The sequence below is a fragment of the Malaya genurostris genome, chromosome 2 (genome assembly GCF_030247185.1).
Source record: "Malaya genurostris strain Urasoe2022 chromosome 2, Malgen_1.1, whole genome shotgun sequence".
Lineage (NCBI taxonomy): Eukaryota > Metazoa > Arthropoda > Insecta > Diptera > Culicidae > Malaya > Malaya genurostris.
The window spans coordinates 41372993-41391750 of record NC_080571.1 but is presented as its reverse complement, the minus strand read 5'-3'; the positions used below and the strand labels follow the sequence as shown (position 1 = coordinate 41391750).

The 18758-nt window shown below is 37.3% G+C and overlaps 1 protein-coding gene across 2 annotated transcripts in view; it reads right to left on the bottom strand.

The window, feature by feature from the left end:
* Positions 1-773: 773 nt before the first annotated feature.
* The window catches only part of LOC131432907 (neuropeptide CCHamide-2 receptor-like), a 174472-nt gene continuing 156487 nt past the window's right edge, over positions 774-18758 (bottom strand). For both annotated transcript variants that reach the window (XM_058599485.1, XM_058599486.1), the window contains 4 exons: positions 8560-8779; positions 8306-8475; positions 7874-8188; positions 774-7734 (listed from right to left, as the gene is read on the bottom strand). In XM_058599485.1, the coding sequence (XP_058455468.1) occupies positions 7500-7734; positions 7874-8188; positions 8306-8475; positions 8560-8779 (940 nt within the window). In that variant the 3' untranslated portion in view covers positions 774-7499. The remainder of the gene's footprint in view (positions 7735-7873; positions 8189-8305; positions 8476-8559; positions 8780-18758) is intronic.

Genomic DNA, 18758 nt, shown 5'->3' with positions numbered 1-18758 from the left:
ATAAAAAATTTTTTATTGAAAAATTTGATTGAGGCCTTGACAAAAGACAGTCTGGATAAATTTTGGAGTAACGAGGTATGCAAAGTGAATTTTTGACATAAAATCTATATGACCAGAAAGTCTCATTCAAATCAGAAAGGGTGCTGCCAATTTATTCGAGTTGGCACGAAATTTATAGAGAAGAGATTTCTTAACATAATTTCTTCAGAGAAAGAATATAAATTATAGAAAAGAGATTTCATAACATAATTATAGTTTTAGACACCCCTCTTTCACCTAAACAAAACTTTCACCTTATGAGATTGAAAAAGTTTTATTATTTTAAAGGTAGAGTGAGAATTCGTAGTTCGTGAATCGTATTTCCAAAAAACAACAACAAATTGTCTGACGAGATACCGCTAGCTTACACTATACTTACGTACATTATGCACCTTTAAACTATTACGAAAACCATCAGCAGATAGCAGGTGCAGCGCACTTGTCCTCGACGAAGGCGAAAAACACGAGAATAAATTCACCAAAATAAAGATGTTCCGATAACATAAAGCTATGTAATAAAGGTAGAATGGAACCGCAGCATCATTAGAGCAGATGCAACCAGCTGTCCGTCGGTCGGTCGGTTGGTGGAATTGTGTTGTAAACATCCAGATGATAAATCGACTGAATTACTTAACCTCGTGAATGTTACAAAATGAACAGATAAAGAAAAATATTCTATTTTCTTTCAATTCTATAACCTATCAAACACACGTTAAACTGTTATTACATATTCATCCATTTTTATTTGCTAGTAAATATTGTTTTTCTCTACGTCATAACGAAGCGTCACAAATGTCAATATTTTCCCCCGCTCAGGTTTACAGTTTGTACAAATGAGTTGTTTGCGATGTTTTGATGAACAAGATTACTCGCTATGTCTTTTTGATAGTCACAACAAATTTTGATAGCGATACTATTTGAAAAATACTACGATTTACTAATTTACTAACAGATTTCACGGTGATGTATTTTTTTTTTTGTATTTATTTACAGAAGATTTCCGAAATCGTTGATTCATTGGTTACGGGTTTTTCTTGTTTGTAAAATTTAGCAACGCTTTGAACTAAACGTGAGACATCAACATCCGTAAGTAGAACAATTACTTTACATGAGCGTTTTATTTCATTTTTTTCGTCTTATAGAAATTTCATTGTTTTGATTATTTTCTTCGGTATTTAAAATTTGCTTTCAAAAGATAGTTGTCCGTAATGCGCAGTCAGTTTACTAAAGCACGAGTCATTCAATATCTGGACACACTGTTTATTTTACGGTGGCACTCCTAGCGGTCGGTTCTGGAATGTTTTGACAGCAGTTTGTTTTGAATTGTATTTTCTTACAGCGCATAAAGTCTCGTTACACTGACTGGCGTTATAGCAAATAGCTGTGCCATAAACAGATGTGACAGCTGTCACATCAAAGGAGAAGAAGAAGAAGAAAGTCTCGTTACGATTCAATTTATTCAAAAGAATTTATACTTGATGGAAGCCGGCCCTAGAAATAGATGCCGTGCTGCCAAACTTACAAAAAAAAAAAGTCGCCGGCCGCAGAACGAGCGACGACCTTAAACAATTCATATTAGTTCATCCGTTATGGCGTAAAGTCACCATTAAGGCCATCGTCCAAGTACCATGCGCGCGGGTGGTTTTAGGAAATTTTCGATGGAAATTTCGAAAAATTTGCCAAAACCAAAAACATACAGACCTTTGAAATACATTTATCTATCTACAGGGTGAAAATGGTTGGAAAATTCGGAGGATTTTCCGAGTCTTATCAAAAAATAGCTCTGAAAAATGAGTGTTTTTGTGATCTTTCACAATTATCTGGAAAAATAAAGCGATGACATAAACTTTTGTTTTCAAATAAACTTTATTATGGATACACAGATTACATTCGGACACATTTTTGGAAAACCTTTTCACGCTTTTCATAGAAAATCCACGAATTTCAAAAATTTCCACGAGATCGGTTATATGAAATTCGTTGATTTTCCATGAAAAGCGTGAAAAGGTTTTCCAAAAATGTTTTCGAATGTGATCCTTGTTGCCAGCATGAGGTTTTTTTTGAAAAAAAAATTTCATTCCATCGAATTATTTTTTCAAATAATTGTGAAAAATTACAAAAAAAGCTCAATTTTTCAGCGCTATTTTTTATAAGACTCGTAAAATCCTCCGAATTTTCCAGTTATTTTCGCCCTGTAGATAGATAAAAGTATTTCAAAGGTCTGTATGTTTTTGGTTTTGTCAAATTTTTCGAAATTTCCATCGAAAATTTCCTAAAACCACCCGCGCGCATGGTACTTGGACGATGGCCTTAACTTAGCTCAACTATCAATCAATGACCAAAAAAGAAGTATTGGCAAAAAATGGATAGCGACAAATTAAAAAGTTTTTTGTTGGAGATAGAGTTCAGAGTTGGCTCACCTTCTTTAATCCCTGGAATTGTTCAACCAATTTCACTACCCTGGAATGTGATTAGGCGCATCTTAAGTATCGATTGAACAACATTTTCAGACAGGTGCACTTTGCGTAGTAGATGTAGTTTACTTAGTTTACTTGTGGTGTTTTCGTCTACCTTTCTACCAGCCCAGTCAGCAGTTCTTCAGTCAAAAAAAAAATACAACACGACCGCTAAACTCAATGAATCATTCTGAAAAATTTCACAGAATATTCTCAACTTAATTTCGAAGACATTGTCAGGTGGGGTTTTTCTATATTCTGCACCGTTTCCAAGCAAATTTTATTTGAAGCGGGAAAATAGCTAAAAACCTACCACTTTACGGTACTATCCTGTGAAATTTTCAGAATGATTCATTGAGTTTAGCGGTCGTGTTGTATTTTTTTCTGACTGAAGAACTGCTGAAAATTGGAACGCTCGGAAATGCATACCTCTACTTGTTCATCCAATATCTCGGCTTTGAAGGCTTGTATTATAAATCTACCGTGACAAAGTCTAGATAATTTAGTTTAGATGCGATTAGTACATAAAAACATATATGTTATCGCGATAAAAAATAAAGTCTTCTATTTTTCTGTGAAACAAATTCAGTTTCAATGCATTCACCATTTTTTTTCGCTTTGGTTTCCTGATAGCATTCTGAAAAAGGAGAGAGAAATAAAATTGGCTCGACAAGGCTGTCAAACACACAGACATTCAATCTTTGTGAAAGTTGAATATTTTTTCATTGTTCATTGGAATCCATGTAATGTCCAACCCATACGATAGATTTATGTGATAAAACTTCTCATCAAAATAATAAAATGTATGCTGACAACCCGGTACAGTTCGCTCATATACGAGAGAATACAAGAGAAATACGATGCGCAATGGGAATTGAGCGAGCCAAGTGGTCGATTTAAAACTCAACACATGGCCCTCTGTCCTCAGGCCTTAATTCTCTAGCTGCTAAACCGTTGATCCGATATACATAAATCCTTTGGAGAACTCATTCACAAAAATATACCTCGTGATTTGATCACAATAAAAAATGTGCAAAGCCTACTACGATAAAAGTTCATTTCAACAACTTTTTTCCCTTAAGAGATAGAAAAATGATGTCTTCTACAAAGTTTTAGAACTTCCAACTTTGCCGAAGAAGCTAAAGGTCTAACGCATAAAGTTTCGGATATATGAATCATTTTCGTTTGAAACCACTTAAAATCACTTTTTTGTACATAACTTTTTTCACAATTATTTTCAATGTCTACTATGTTCGAGACAATTACTAAAAACGTAAAATTACACATTTTTGTTGAAGACTGCACAGTTTGGCCTTTTCCCTAAAAAGTTATTTAACATTTAAACTTTTATATACACTAACTTTAACTACTAATAGGAAGAAGGGTCGCAGACCAAAAGGCACATACATATACTTTTTGGAAAGCCTAAATCAAGTAATATAAAGTTACGAAGTGCGTAACGTGGTCCATTACCATTCGTTAGATCCATTTGGTTTACAGTTTACGGTAGTTGTTTGACAATTCAGCAATAACCGAACGATCGGTATTCAATTCAATTACCGAACGTTCAGCTGTTGAAAGTTCGATAAAAAATTACCTAATTCTGCGAAATTTTCTAAGTGTGTATGTTTACCTAACGCGCCATCTAAGTTTTATATTTTGTATCATTCTAATGATGACGCCTGAATTTTACATAGGCTGCCAAGGGGAACTCATAATTATAACTATTTTGTAGAATTTTTAGAATCTGCTGCTAGAACTACTCATTTAAAAATGCAAGAAAATTCATTTACTTTTGTTTCGTGTAATCATGATTGATTTTTAAAAATGATATGCTAAATGTCGAGATCCAGAATTTGTTTCGGTTCGGTTAGGGTTATTTGGAACGCAGGAAGAATAAATCAAACGGCTTTAAAAAGCTATTTTTCATCATAATATCGCATATTTGCGTATCCGTACGGTCCTTCAAGTAACATTTCATAATGAACGAAACGAATAAAATGATTTGAAAATGATCAACATAACATTTTCTCCCATATTGAAATCGAAACTGAAAATTTCAATTGTTAAAAACAGAGCTAGAAAATTATTTTTCTCACACGAAAACTAACTTTTCGCAAAAATAAATGATGTTGCAAAAAATCTATAAATAGCGGCCCTTACACGAGTCATTAAAAATGTCATTACAAAAAAAATGTCATTTTAATGAAGGTGTAATGGTGCAGTAATGACAAGATTTCTATCACATTTGAAATACATCATTACTTAGTCATCATTAAAAATGACAAAAATAAAGCTCGTGTAAGGAGATTGTACTAGTGGAAATTGTATTTGACAGATAAACTGCAATCATAATCATCGCTCGTGTATTCCTGTCGAAACTGTCGGACGCAAACAGAAAGTCGTACAAACCGTTTTGATAGCTGTTCATTTTACCGCTTTGACTAAAAAACGGGTTTACAATTAGTTAATTCACTTTTTTATTACATGCGAACTTACAATTTCGATCTTCTAGACGTGACAATATTTCTTCCGCGCGCCCTATCGAAACTACTTTCTGCAAACTGTTGTTGAATTTCGTTTGATATTTAATTCAGTATTTCTTCAGATATTCTTATGAATCTTTTCAGGTATTTACAGGTAAGTATTCGGGTAAGTAAAAAGGTAAGTATAATTTTCTATAACTACTTCTATTTTTCAAGAACTCTAAACTTGACCGGTCACTTCCACGTAAGATTGAAAAAGAAATTATCGGTGCAAAAACGTGGTTTTGTCGATGGCGTCGTCCTGTGATGACAGATCGGTGCGTTGCTAAAGACCGCTTCGTGTCACCTTCACTTGGGCAGTGTGCCCATCTCGACGGCTTTCTGCGTAGACAATTCGCGTGGTTCTCACCAAAGATGCCATATATACAGATTTATCTGTACTATACAGTTTTTTGCATGCTCATACAGATTCAATACAAAGTACAGATTTTATACAGATTTCCTCAATTTAATACAGATCTCACAAAAAGTAAGAAGCCATCTTTTAGTATTTGACTCCAGTGTCGAGATAAAAGTCTATTAATCAACGGACAAATCACAAATTAATATGGAAATCTGTTGTGAAATCGATTTATTTTATAATTTGAAACCAATTTGAACTGATATACAAGGAAGTGATGGTATTATGAAACTGTACTGTCAAACTGAGAGTTGTATGACCTGACTTAAAGTTGCATATTAAGTGTTGTAATTTCATGTCAAATTATGAAGAAAACAATTTGAAACTAGATAAATATATGGAATTACAATTCAATTGTGGATAAAAAAAAAACTATGAAATTTCGTCGTTCAATATTCTTGTGAGCGCGACAATGACTGATTGAATCTACCATCCTGCAACCACAATCTATTGGAATAACATCTTTTAGCATCATTCTGTTGTAAGAATTTCTTTTTATTAGTGAATACAGATTAATACAGATTTTTTATACAAAGCAATACAGATTTTCTATGTAAATATTCGGCATCTCTGATTTCTAAAGGCTGCTTCGTATGTCACCTTCGCTTGGGCAGTGTGCCCATCTCGACGGTTTTCTGCGTTGACGATTCCCGCGGTTCTCACACTCACTCTCTCGAACCCAGAGATGTCAGATTTTTTCATAGGAAATCAGTGTCTGTATTCTCATGTATGAAAAATCTGTATTATCTGTATTCTCTAATAAAATATATATCAACAATAAAATTATGTTCAAAGATGTTAGTCCAACACATTATGACTGTAGAATTGTAGATTCAATGAGCAATAATTCTTTCCATCTGTCTGTTGGAACAGAAAGTTCAAATTCTACAAAAGGAATGTAATGCCAAGACTTTGCTTCTTGTCACTTTATTCAAATCTGTACCAATCTGTATTCTGTATGCGTATGTAAAAATCTGTATAATACAGATAAATCTGTATAAAAGGAATCTCTACTCGAACCGCTTCTGCACATTGACATTTATTGAAAAAGAACCAATGTGCCGTTCAATTGAACAGGATCTTACGAAAGAGCGTTCGGTTCAGAGCCGCTGATTGGAATGAGCCGTATTGCCCATCACTACAAACGAGACTATGGACTTTGCACGTTTGCACAAGCAGCAGTACATGAAAAAGTGTATTCTTCCGTTTACTAGACATCAAAGTTGACCTGTGGAGTTCTGGCCTGATTTGGCAAGCTGTCACTACAGTGCTATCGAGTTGAAGAAAACTCGTACTGCGACAATGATGAAGAAATGACGGAACAAAATATATCAAATATATTCGAAGTGAAGTGCGAGATTAAAAAAATCTCAATCGGAATAGATTTTTTCTTCATTTTTCCATTGTAATTCAATAAAAAATCTTCATTTTGCTTCATGAACATAATTCCAAGACTAATCTGTTTCTATTGCGTTCAAATATTGAATGACTCGTGCCTTTTGATGCGCTTTACAAAAAACAAATCTTTACATCTGATAGCAAAATCTACCATCACTGATTCACTCAATTTTCTGTTTGTTTACACGAAAAGCTTTCCATTTGAAGTAGTCCACGTTACTCCGTCCACCGGTACCAGAGACCACTTTTCGATCCGTATTTATTGAATGAACAAACAGAAACACAAAATATAATTACAACAACACGTTTGAAAATTGTATCAAAATGTCTCCTTCGAAGATTATGTCATACTGGTTTATCGTTTTGATCCCATGTGTGGAATTTTTCGATTTATACACGCTTTTGATAATACGAAACTGTGAGCATCCGTCAACCCTTCATGTCCCTCCGGGCAAGCATTCCCGTGTGTCTTTACTACGGTTCAACGGTAAAGCTTTTCTCGTCCACCGTACTGAGCGGTAGACTTCCGGTGGTTCCGGATCTTTTCCACGGTAGCTATTTTCGGCCGGAGCTGAAAGTGTCCGCACCGCGGCCTCCCCGACCTCCATTGGTACCGTTTTTGCCGGTACCCTGACAGTAAACCATCAGCCGGACGCTGTCTCACCTTTTCGTGCTCTGGACCGAATGGACCGAAAGTGACTTCCGGATGCTGTGGTTGTGCTGCGATCGTCGGATCGTTGACACAAAGCTCGTCTCACAGGCGTTCCCCGCCGAGGACATCCCGATCCGGCGCTGTACCGTCATCTGGCGGCAGCACAGGTAACGATGAAAGTGCTGCCGGAACACACCGGATACGCAGTATAATGCCACCGGGTTGATGCAGGAGTTTAGGAAGCTAACGGGAGGGGGAAGAGAATGCAGAAGAGAAGCGGTGTCAGTGCTAATGTCGACCCATAAAAGTCGAACGTGAAGGAAAATGCTAATATCTGGACAATGAACATAATGGTGCTTGAAAAACACGGCCACCGACTCACCTCAGGCAGAATCCGGTTATTCGTAGAATGTTCCAGAAGTCGTCATACTCATACTCGGAGTTTGGGTTCAGGTGGAACCACAGCTGGAACACGTGGTGCGGCAGAAAGCATATAATGAAAACTACCACGAAGGTTATCACCATCCGTGCCACATGACGGCGGGCTCTGGCCTGTGAGCGGCTCTGCGGACCAGCATTTTCACCGGGCATGTCTCGAGCGCTGGCATGCAATCGATACGCCATCAGGATGTACAGAATGCCAATTATCGATAGTGGCAGGAAGTAGTAAACAGCCGAGTTGACGACGGTTTTGTACCTGAAAAACAACAGTACAGTATTTTATATGTACGTCCATAATTGTAATTAAACTCCACTGCGTCAACAACAAAATGGCACTAATTAGGTGTCCACCTCCTCTCGTTAAGACACTTACTTCGAGTACGCGACGGAATCGTTTGTCCGCTGTCCAAACGGGGAACAGTATTCAATAGTTTTGTTGGGTATTTCCACGGCCACCACATCGGAAATGACGGCGGACGGGATGGCGAATGCAATCGCCAGCAGCCAAATCAGGATTGCTACAATCACCGTAACCGGGCGGGTCTGTTCCGGGGTGGAAACGAAATCTTAATTAAGTACCTGACGGTGCTGATGAACCTTCCGATTAGTGGATAGTTTATCGCCTACCTGTAGCTTTCGAAGTGGATTTACGATGGCACAGTACCGATCGGCCGCCAATGCCGTCAGTGTGAATACCGAAACGCCGATGCTGATTTCCCGGAAACACTCCGTTATGCGACAAACACTGACACCCCAGGGCCACGATTCCAACGTGTAGATGAGAGAAGCCGACGGAACGCACACCAGAATTACCAGTAGATCTGCCAGCGCCAGCGAGAAGATGTAGCTGTGAATGGAAATTTAGAATTGAATGCCATCAATTTGAACAACGAGATCTAAACATGGTTTGAATAAGAACGAAAAGGAAATTCGGTAAATTTATACTGATTAAAGCAAACTCGAGGCTGTCGAATAAATTCAATTTGTCTGTGGCTCTGTTCATCGTTCAGTGATTTCGAATTCGTTTAGTCTGACACCCGCTTTCGCAATATCAATTTACTTAGCGCCCACCAGTTTGTGTTGCTTTGATATGATTGTTTTGGCCAAATTGCTCATGCATATGGATATCATGTTTCTACCGATTAGCTAATAACAGTGGTTAAGGAAATAATGTTTGAAATTTATAACATTCCAACTTAAATTGAACATTCCAACTATAAGCTAGGCACGATGGTCGGTTGTTTCCATCTACATCATTCACCAGGGAAGTGTAAAGGACAAAAAAGACAGGAAATGATTCAGTAAACTGTTTCCATAAATCACATGCAATTGAGTAGTCCATGACTCCAAAAGCACCCACATTATCGAAATGACGGAATGCGCAATGAATTCCTACTCGACTGCATGATTTTTCAGTGCTCGATCGATTCAGTGCTAGAATTTTCGCCTGAATTGGCTGCTCGATCAACCCGATTGACAGTGACATTATAAATGTCATTGAATATTCGTTCATTTTATGAATGTGTTAGTGTAAAATTTAGGCGACTTAAGCCATTTCACTACACTCCAGCTAGAGGAATGGATGATGCTGACTAAGGTAGGCCATTTTATTAATTTCCAGCGAATTTCAACAGTTTATGTTGGAATTCTAAGAAGAACTGGTTATTTACTAGTTCTGTACAGACCTTTTCAAAATTGTAAGGCCACCCATAAATGTCAAGATACAAAAAAAAGGAATAGTTTTAGAATTTTTTTTTCGATGGAACATGAAATTAGATTGCAAAACACGAATGTGAGTCCAAGAGTTGATTGATTTCGCTGAAAAATTTTTGTGATAGAACGTTTTTAAGGAAAAATGCCTTTCCAAAATTATAAGGCCACTTGCAGTTTATTGAGGTTCGGATGATTCAAATAAGCAACATAAAGCATATAATGATCCGTTGCTCCACCGGAACGGTTGATTGTCTGAAAAATACGATTTGGAATACTTTGCACCAATTTCTGCAGTGTTGCCAGTTCAATAGCTTCCCAAGACTGAAGAATAGCACTTTTTAGCTCTTGTAATGATGAAAATTGACGATTATCGGCATAAATTTGTCGTACCATAATACCCCAGAGATTCTCAATTGAATTTAAATCCGGTGAGCAAGTTGGCCAGTCCAAAATATCAATTTTCTCGGACTTTAGCCACTTCATTGTTTCAGCACTTTTATGAATAGTGGTGTTATCCTGCTGAAAAATGAGCTTTGATTTGCGTCTTCTTTGGATTACTGGCAGCAGACTAGCTTTGAGGACATTTATGTAATCGGAACTTTTCATTTTGTGCGATACAAATTGAAGTTCCAGCCTGCGGGTTGCACAGAACGCACCCCAAACCATTACAGATCCACCGCCAAAATTTCTCTTTGAGAAATATCGTGGTTTCTTACGTAGATCACGCCAATAACCGTTGAATCCGTCTGGTCCATCTAGGTTACACTTTTTTCATCCAAGAATATCACCTGTAATAGTTATTAAATAGTTTAAATGCGTTTGTTTTTTTTTAATATTGCAGAACATGTTCATACCTTTTTCCAATCTTGGGGCATGTTCCGACGTGCTAATTCCAGTCGAGCTTTCTTGTGGTGAGGTAGTAAATGAGAAGCACTGTTCATTTTTGCTCGAACTATGTTGGGGGAAAGTTTTAATGCCATCCAAACCGTCGAAACTGAAGCTTCCAACTTAAGTTCAGTGCGGATTTGTGAACAACTCAACGTGCAAAATCGGGAAAGAAGAAGAAGAAGACTAATTGACAATTCAGTCCCCATCTTCTCATTCAATTCCGGCAGATTTCCGAATCAACCGTAGGCGAAATACATTCGGAATTGGTTGTTGCACTGGAGTTGGAATTGATTCGGAATTCCTCAAGATTTCCACATGGAATTCCGAATGAAAATTTCTTGCCGGAATTGATTCGGAATCGATTCGGATCTGATAATGTGAGCACCTCAGTAGCTATTGGAAAAAGTACACCCTTTTGTCACATATAGCTCTGTCAGTGTCTCCGTACAATGGAAAATCTAGGTTTACTTGGATCATGCTATAACTGAGCTCAATGATAATATCGTAGAAGTAAGTGGAATCCAAAAAATACGTGGGTTTTTAGATTTATAAACCTGTTTCAATCCACCAAGTGGTGTAATGATGCCTTTCTCATATTACTCATAACATCATAAATATTACTTTGGAATTCGAAAAAGCAACTTTCATTCATTGAATAGAAATAGGAAAGTTTGCTCGGACTTAATCTAACAAACTCTTCGAATTCTGTTTACCCTGTAGTTCCGGAACCGGAAGTGGTATCCACAACAAATGTAGGAATTCCGTATGAAACTGTAAGACTTTTCCTTAGAACCTATAAGTTTGTGGTGAATGGAATAGCCGAAGTTGTTTCGTTTGGAGTTGGGATGACCTCCAAATTGAAACAATTTTGAACCTAGTTAAACCTAGACTTACTATCTCATACTCTATTTCGATTAAATCAATTGAACGAAATCTAACAAACGAAGCGAACCTGCATTTCTGTTACTTCTGCATATGTAAGTCAAGCTGTACAGCATGAATCAGCAGCATAAACCATGTAGTATGATTATTATTTTATTATTATAATTATTGCATGATGTCACACAACCAACACGGTATTACTGCACTACCGGATGTGAAAATTTCATATTTTTTCAAAAAAAAAATGGAATTCATTGACATTTGTTTATTCTTTCGGTCGTACTGATCATAAAATAACTATAATTTTTATTAACCGCAGCACTGTCTTTTACCTATATTACCAATATTTACCAATATTTCTTCATAGCGTGTACGAAATAGAACCAAGCATGCATCGTTCGTTTTGTGTTTTCTTTTTCTTTCGGTGTTATACATATTGTCATTCTACATGGCGATTTGAAAACTCATCGCCCTGTAACTGCGGAACCTGAGGTCGGATCCGGATGAAATTTCACAGTAGCTTTAAAGATAATATGAGCTTTAATTCGACTCAAGATTTGTGAAAATCGGTTCAAGCATCACGGAGAAATCGAAGTGAATTCTATTTTTGGAGTTTTTCTTCACCACCGCCGGTGAAACATGTTAAACCCAGGTGGGTAATTTTTCATACTGCGGAGAACGACCCACTATTTCGAAGTGTTTCTCTATTCTAATGGAAATGATATTTATCCCTAAAAAGTGCAGTCGTTTTTTGATAGAATATTGATTCTATAAAACTTTTCAAACGCGTAAATTAGAAGTTTGAAAAACGCGTAAATTAGAAGTAAATTGAGTTTTCGGTACTAAATTTTAAAACAAAATTTCGCATCTAAGGTTTAATCTGGTTTCCAAATCACTGCCAATATTTGTTTTCAATTTAAAGAACCAACCTTCAAAGAACCTTTAACATCAATAGCACCACGAACACTGAATCTAATTCATTTATAAAAAATGGAAATAACGAATTCCGTGTGCCGTGCGTTACTAAAACATTGCTTTTTAAAGGGAAAAAACGCGCAAGCCCCGCTATAGCTTGAGAAGTGTTTTCCCCACTAGGATCCATTAAAAATGAAGGTTTGTGGTATTCTGATTTTGAACGTGGCTAAATGAAGCAGTCAACCGAAAAAAAATAAGCAAGTTTTGATAATCGTGACGCAAAATCAAAGTTCGTGAGATTAGACATGCTGAGATCGTTAGCACATGAACTGGAAGTTCTTTTACGATCTTGTTCGAAAACTGAGCATGAAAAAATCGTCACCAAACGGATCTCGAACACGGCCGCTCATAATCAACAAAAGTCTGCCGCAATAAAATGGAATGCGTTGGTATGGAACAGTGAACGAAACATGGATCCACTATTTTTATCCGGAGTCATACCAGCATTCAGACTGGGAAAGCCTTCTGAAAACGTAACAGGTAGCTGGAACAATAATGGCATAAGTTTTTTAGATGTTCGAGGTATAATTAACATCGACTATCTTGAACAGGAAAGTACCATCAAAAGTGATTCACCGTTAACCAAGACAATGCACCGTGCCATAAGTCAATGAAAACAATGACAAAATTGAACGAATTGGGCTGCGATCTGTTTCCTCATCCACCTTGTTCACAATTACCTAGCCCCCAGCGATTGCTTGTCCACAAAGAAAAAGACACGCCGAAGAAAAATATTTGGCTCGAATAAGACAGTCATCGCCGCAAAGGAAGCCGATGTTTAGACCAGTGACAAATCATTCTATAAGGATGGTATTGAAAAATTATGAAAAGTGCTAGAACGATTGTATGTCATTTGAAGATGATAATGTTGATGTATAAAAAATATGCCTGCACACGAAATTATGTTTTTCTGGTTAGTTCCTGAACTGTTTGAACGATGAGTTAGCAACTTTTACTTCTTTTCTGAACCACACAGAGTTCAAGTTTATTCGATACAGAATCTTGGTTTGTATGAGTGATTTTCTTAGAAGCGAACACACTCATTGAAACGCAGAAATTTAATGGAAACCGTGAACTTGTATGTATTTGTTATAAGAAACCATGACAAAGATTTTCGTTATTAACTGAAGTTTCGATCACCAATTATCTGAAATATGATTTTATAGATATGGATTCAGCTACTCCAATCGAAGTGTAGAAATATTTTTAATGCAGTTTATGTAATGATATGGAAAATCAATTAAAAATGATTCAGATATAGATGTTCAAAAACTGAGCACTGTTTGTACGGTTCTTAGTATTTTGAATTCGCAGACCGGTATAGAAAACAAAAACGTTGTCATCTGCCCGATTTTCTCGATCTTTGTCCCTGTAAACCATCTTTATTGGAACTAACAAGATCTTTTTTTTTTGTTACTAACTTTTTCATTCTCTTTTCCCCCGTCTCTTCTCCATCTCGATGGAAACTAATTAGATCTCTGTCGTATTGAGACATGCTGTTCTCACATCCCCTTTTTACCTCGTTTTCCACAATATTTACTTCTCTTTCATTCTCTTCAGTAACATCACCATCACCGACAACGGAGAACCGCTCCAGTCGATGAGTAGGCTGCGGGCCACCCGCCGAGTCTTTGTAGCCTGATGATTTTTCCCACACAGACTGAATGATGCGGCCAACATAGATATTTACCAACGCCATCTGGAAGACTCTCATGCTATATTCAATTCACCGGCCACTGCTGATCGTCACCAGAAAGTTGAATTTTCGAGTATCCACGACCCCGATACGACATTACCTAATGATACTATTCTAGTTTTAAGTTAGTCGTTAATTAAGATTAGAAAATACCCTTGGCATCTTAAAGCTTAAGCAGTGTGCCTTAAAATTATATTATATTATTGAATAAAAAAAACGTACTCCTACGTCAAAAGATTTTGAGTGAGTTTCTTCATGTGAAGATATAGAAGGTGAGATGTGACATGGTTCATTTCATCATGCAGAAATCTTTTAGTAACTTAACTTTCACTTTTTACAAGAGGAGTCGACCTTAAACATCTGCCGGAAAATTCCGATGAAGGTCTTCTACTATTTACTATTCCGGCAAAGCTTCCAAAAGTTGTTACTTTCTACTTGCTACTGCATTCTTCTTTTGCCGGTTCGGAATGTAAAGAGTAAAAGACCTTTACCGGTATTTTCCGGTATCTCAGAGACCCGAGTGATTCGCATTGATGAGATGCTTAAGCTCGGCTCCTTTGCTGGAACGGAAAAGTTAAAGTACTAAAAGATTTCTGCCTGCTCAAATGATCCTTGTCACGTCTCACCTTTCTGCGGTATATCTTCACATCCAGAATAGGCGGAAGTCACAAGGGGTAACATCTGAGGAATACGGCGGGTGGGGCAAGACTTCCCATTTCAGCGTTTCCAGGTACTTTTTGACCACTTTTGCGACGTGAGGCCGAGCATTGTCGTGTTGGAGGATGACTTTGTCATGTCGCTCTTGATATTGTGGCCGTTTTTCTTTTTGCGCCCGACTAAGACGCATCAGTTGCGATCGGTAGCGATCTCCTGTGATGGTTTCACCCGGTTTTAAGAGCTCGTAGTAAATCACACCGAGCTGATCCCACCAAAATACAAAACAACACCTTAGCGCCGTGAATATTCGGTTTTGCCTTCGACGAAGTAGCATGCCCAGGCTTTCCCCATGATTTTCTGCGTTTTGGATTATCGTATCAAACCACCAGTTACGTTTCGATGTAAAAACCCCTTACGATTTTGTCTTGGAAGCAGTTGCTCACATACAAATAGACGACGCTCGATGTCCCTCGGTTTCAACTCGTACGGCACCCAGTTTCCTTCTTTCGGAACCATGCCCAGGGTCTTGAGACGTTTTGAAATGGCTTGCTGACTCACTCCCAACGATTCGGCAAGCTCTTCTTTGGTTTGGCACGAATCTTCATCAATCAATGCTTCCAGTTGTTCATCTTTGAAGGTTTTTTCTGTTCCACCACCATATTTGTCTCTGACATCGAAATCACCAGTTTTAAAACGTTGAAACCACTCCCGGCACGTTTTTTTACTCAGAGCAGCATCACCGTAATATTCTGAGAGCATTCGATGCGCTTCTGGTGCATTTTTTTCGAATTGTAACAGAAAATTAAAACTTCCCGCAAATGGCGAGAATTGGCCACATAAACAAACATTTTCGAGCGTGAATAATACGAAAACAAGAACAACTGTCACTGAAACGGCGATCACAATTCGTTAGGCACTGTACACACGCACTTTAAAGGCATTATCATCTATGTATTTTGACCAGCCTCAGCAGGTACAGCCACCTATCGGAAAACGGTGGAAGCAAAGTTGTACACCTAATAATAAGAGTTTTTATTTATTAAGCATTGTCGCACTAAATGACGGTTTTAAATTTCACACTTCACGTCACAGTTCCGGAACCGGAAGTCGGACCCGGATGAAAATCAACAGCTATAAGACTATGGGACCTTTCATTTGAGCCTAAGTTTGTGGAAATCGATCAAAAAATCTCTAAGAAAATTGAATTAAATCAGTTTTGAGTAAAATCTAGAAGAATTTTACCCTTTTTTGCATCGTGTGTCACCTTAATGACGGTGTGCAACACACTTTACTCTATGAAAGCATGATGAAATTCAATAACAATCTATGAGACTATGAGATTTTTTATTTGAGCCTAAGTTAGTGAAAATTAGTCAAGCCATCTCTGAGAAAAATGAGTTACATTATTTGACACATACTCACACACATTGTCAATACAGAATTTTGATCTCCCGGTACAGATTTACAGATTTGTCTCATGAAAACTATAGATTTTAAAGTGGCAACCCTGCACGCTATACGAAACTGGACAAAACACGCTGTGTGCTAGACGGTGATGTTTTCTTCTACCGTACCAGCACATACCGATGCGTACCGGTTTTGCATTGTCATTTTGTGCATTAGTATACTTTTGCAAACTTTCTATTCAACTGGCAATGCTGAAAGATGAGAATAAGATTACCATAGATACTATTTATTATTTTATTTAACAGCGCCATATCAGAAAGATCTCGTACCGTGTTTCGTTCTTTCATATTGGGTAAGCAAAACTACTGCTACTACTACTTTCATTCTTAGTTCTTTTTATCGAATTTTGAACACCTTCTTCTGAATATAGAATTCAATCTACAAAATTTTGATTACAATTTTTTGTACTTGAGTCTCGAGGAAATCCGTTAGTGTTCTGATAAATCTAAAATTTATTGCTCTAAAACTGCAGATGCTTTGCCTACGATACATTGTAGTCGTTTGCGCGTTTAACTATGAAAGCAATATGCATAGTTTTATAGAACAGTGAAGAGGTTTTGTTAGACGGTTTTAATAAGTAAGTAAACGAAATTAATGTCATATTAATTCTTAACTGAAATTGAGAAATACTAGATGGCTAAAAACGATTTGTTGTGGATTTTTCAATTATGAATGAATTTGAACATTGCATTGTTTTGCCTTTCTCATATGGAAAGGTTATGCAATCACTGTGAAACTTTCGAACCGAGGCCCGGAGGGCCAAGTGTCATATACCATTCCACTCAGTTCGTCGAGTGCGCAAAATGTTCGTGTGTATGTGTGTATGTAACGTCTTATCGCACTTTTCTCAGAGATGGCTGAACCGATTTTCACAAACTTAGATTCACATGAAAGGTCTCGTGGTTCCATATAAAATTCCTGAATATTATTTGGATCCGACTTCCGGTTCGGGAATTATGGGATAAAATGTGCAAAAAAATGTGAAAATAAGTGCACCAACTTTTCTCAGAGATGGCTGAACCGATTTTCACAAACTTAGATTCAAATGAATGGTCTTTGGGTTCCATACTAAATTCCTCGATTTCATTTAGATCTGATTTTCGGTTCCGGAATTATGGGCTAAAATGTGCAAAAAAATGAATATTTGTTTCTAACTTTTCTCATAGATGGCGTGATCGATTTTCACAAACTTAGGTTCAAATGAAAGTTCCTGCGGTCCTATACAGAATTCCTGAATTCCGACTTCCGGATCGGGAAATATAGGGTAAAATGTGTCAAGAATTTTATACCATCACTGAAAACCGTAAAAAATTTTCCAAATCGACCTCAAATCTTCTCAAATTGATAGTTTTTATCAGTAGATGGTCAAACAAACCGATTTCAGTTACTCTTTCAAGAATCGAAGAAAATTATTTTGAAGAATACCACAGTACTTTATATGATAGTATGATTGATATGAGAAAGGCAACATTACATCACTAGGTGGATTGAAACAGGTTTTTCAATCGGTTTTGTCGCTGATTGGATTCTTCAATAGCTGATCATCACCAACACACAATGCAAAAGCGGCAATCCAGCGAGCAATCTAGTCATTGCCTCATTTCTTTTTTCTTAGATTTTTTTCTACGAATCCGTAGATCCGTTGAAAATTTTAAAATCCGTAGATCTACGGAGATTTCCGTTGCTACTAAACAAAGAAATGTTATACAGCATATATTTATGGATTCCTCTTTGTGCGAAACTTCATACTACGCAGAACGATGCAGTCCGAAGCAGAAGCTATGCCGACCGAAGCAGAAGCTACTGTTCAAAATTCAAGGTGTGAAGCAACGATCGAGATCGTCGGCCGTGCTCGAGAAATCCAAAGCATGTCATCATTATTGTCTGCTGTGATTGGTTCGTAAAAACATATGTCGATTCTAACCAATTTTTCAATAGTATGCCATACCTGTTCAAGTTAAATGTTTCCGAATTGAATAGTAGTTGAATTATATAAATCCATCAACAAGTGATTTAGATAGTATCGTTCAAAATTATGAACTATGAAAAAGGTTACACAGCTAGTTTTGCATTTTTTTTAATTGACATCCGGCCAATGTTGCTCGAATATCAAAAATACAACGAATGTCAATGATCATCGCTCGCTTCCCTTCGCCTTTCTTCGATAATCGTTCTAATATTCGGACTTGCCCGTATATTCGGGCACGAACGAAGCCGACGCTGCTTCGTTACTCGCACGAATATGGAACGAATATTAATACGCCAAACCTAATTCGCGATGATCGTTCGTGCTGACTTTGAAACAAGCAAATTAAGACGTTTCCCCCCGCACTATTACCATAGTCTTATGTGTATGTGATGAACCATATTCCAGCACTCTTCCATTGCTGCTACCCAACGAGATATGATGAATTTATTAGATGAAGAAAGCTTTGCGAAGAATGGAAACCAACGATCATCGCTTTTTTGTAAATTTTTGTCTACAATCACAAACATATCTTTTCCAATAAAATCGGAACTTTACCTTCTCTTCGCAACACAATCAAAT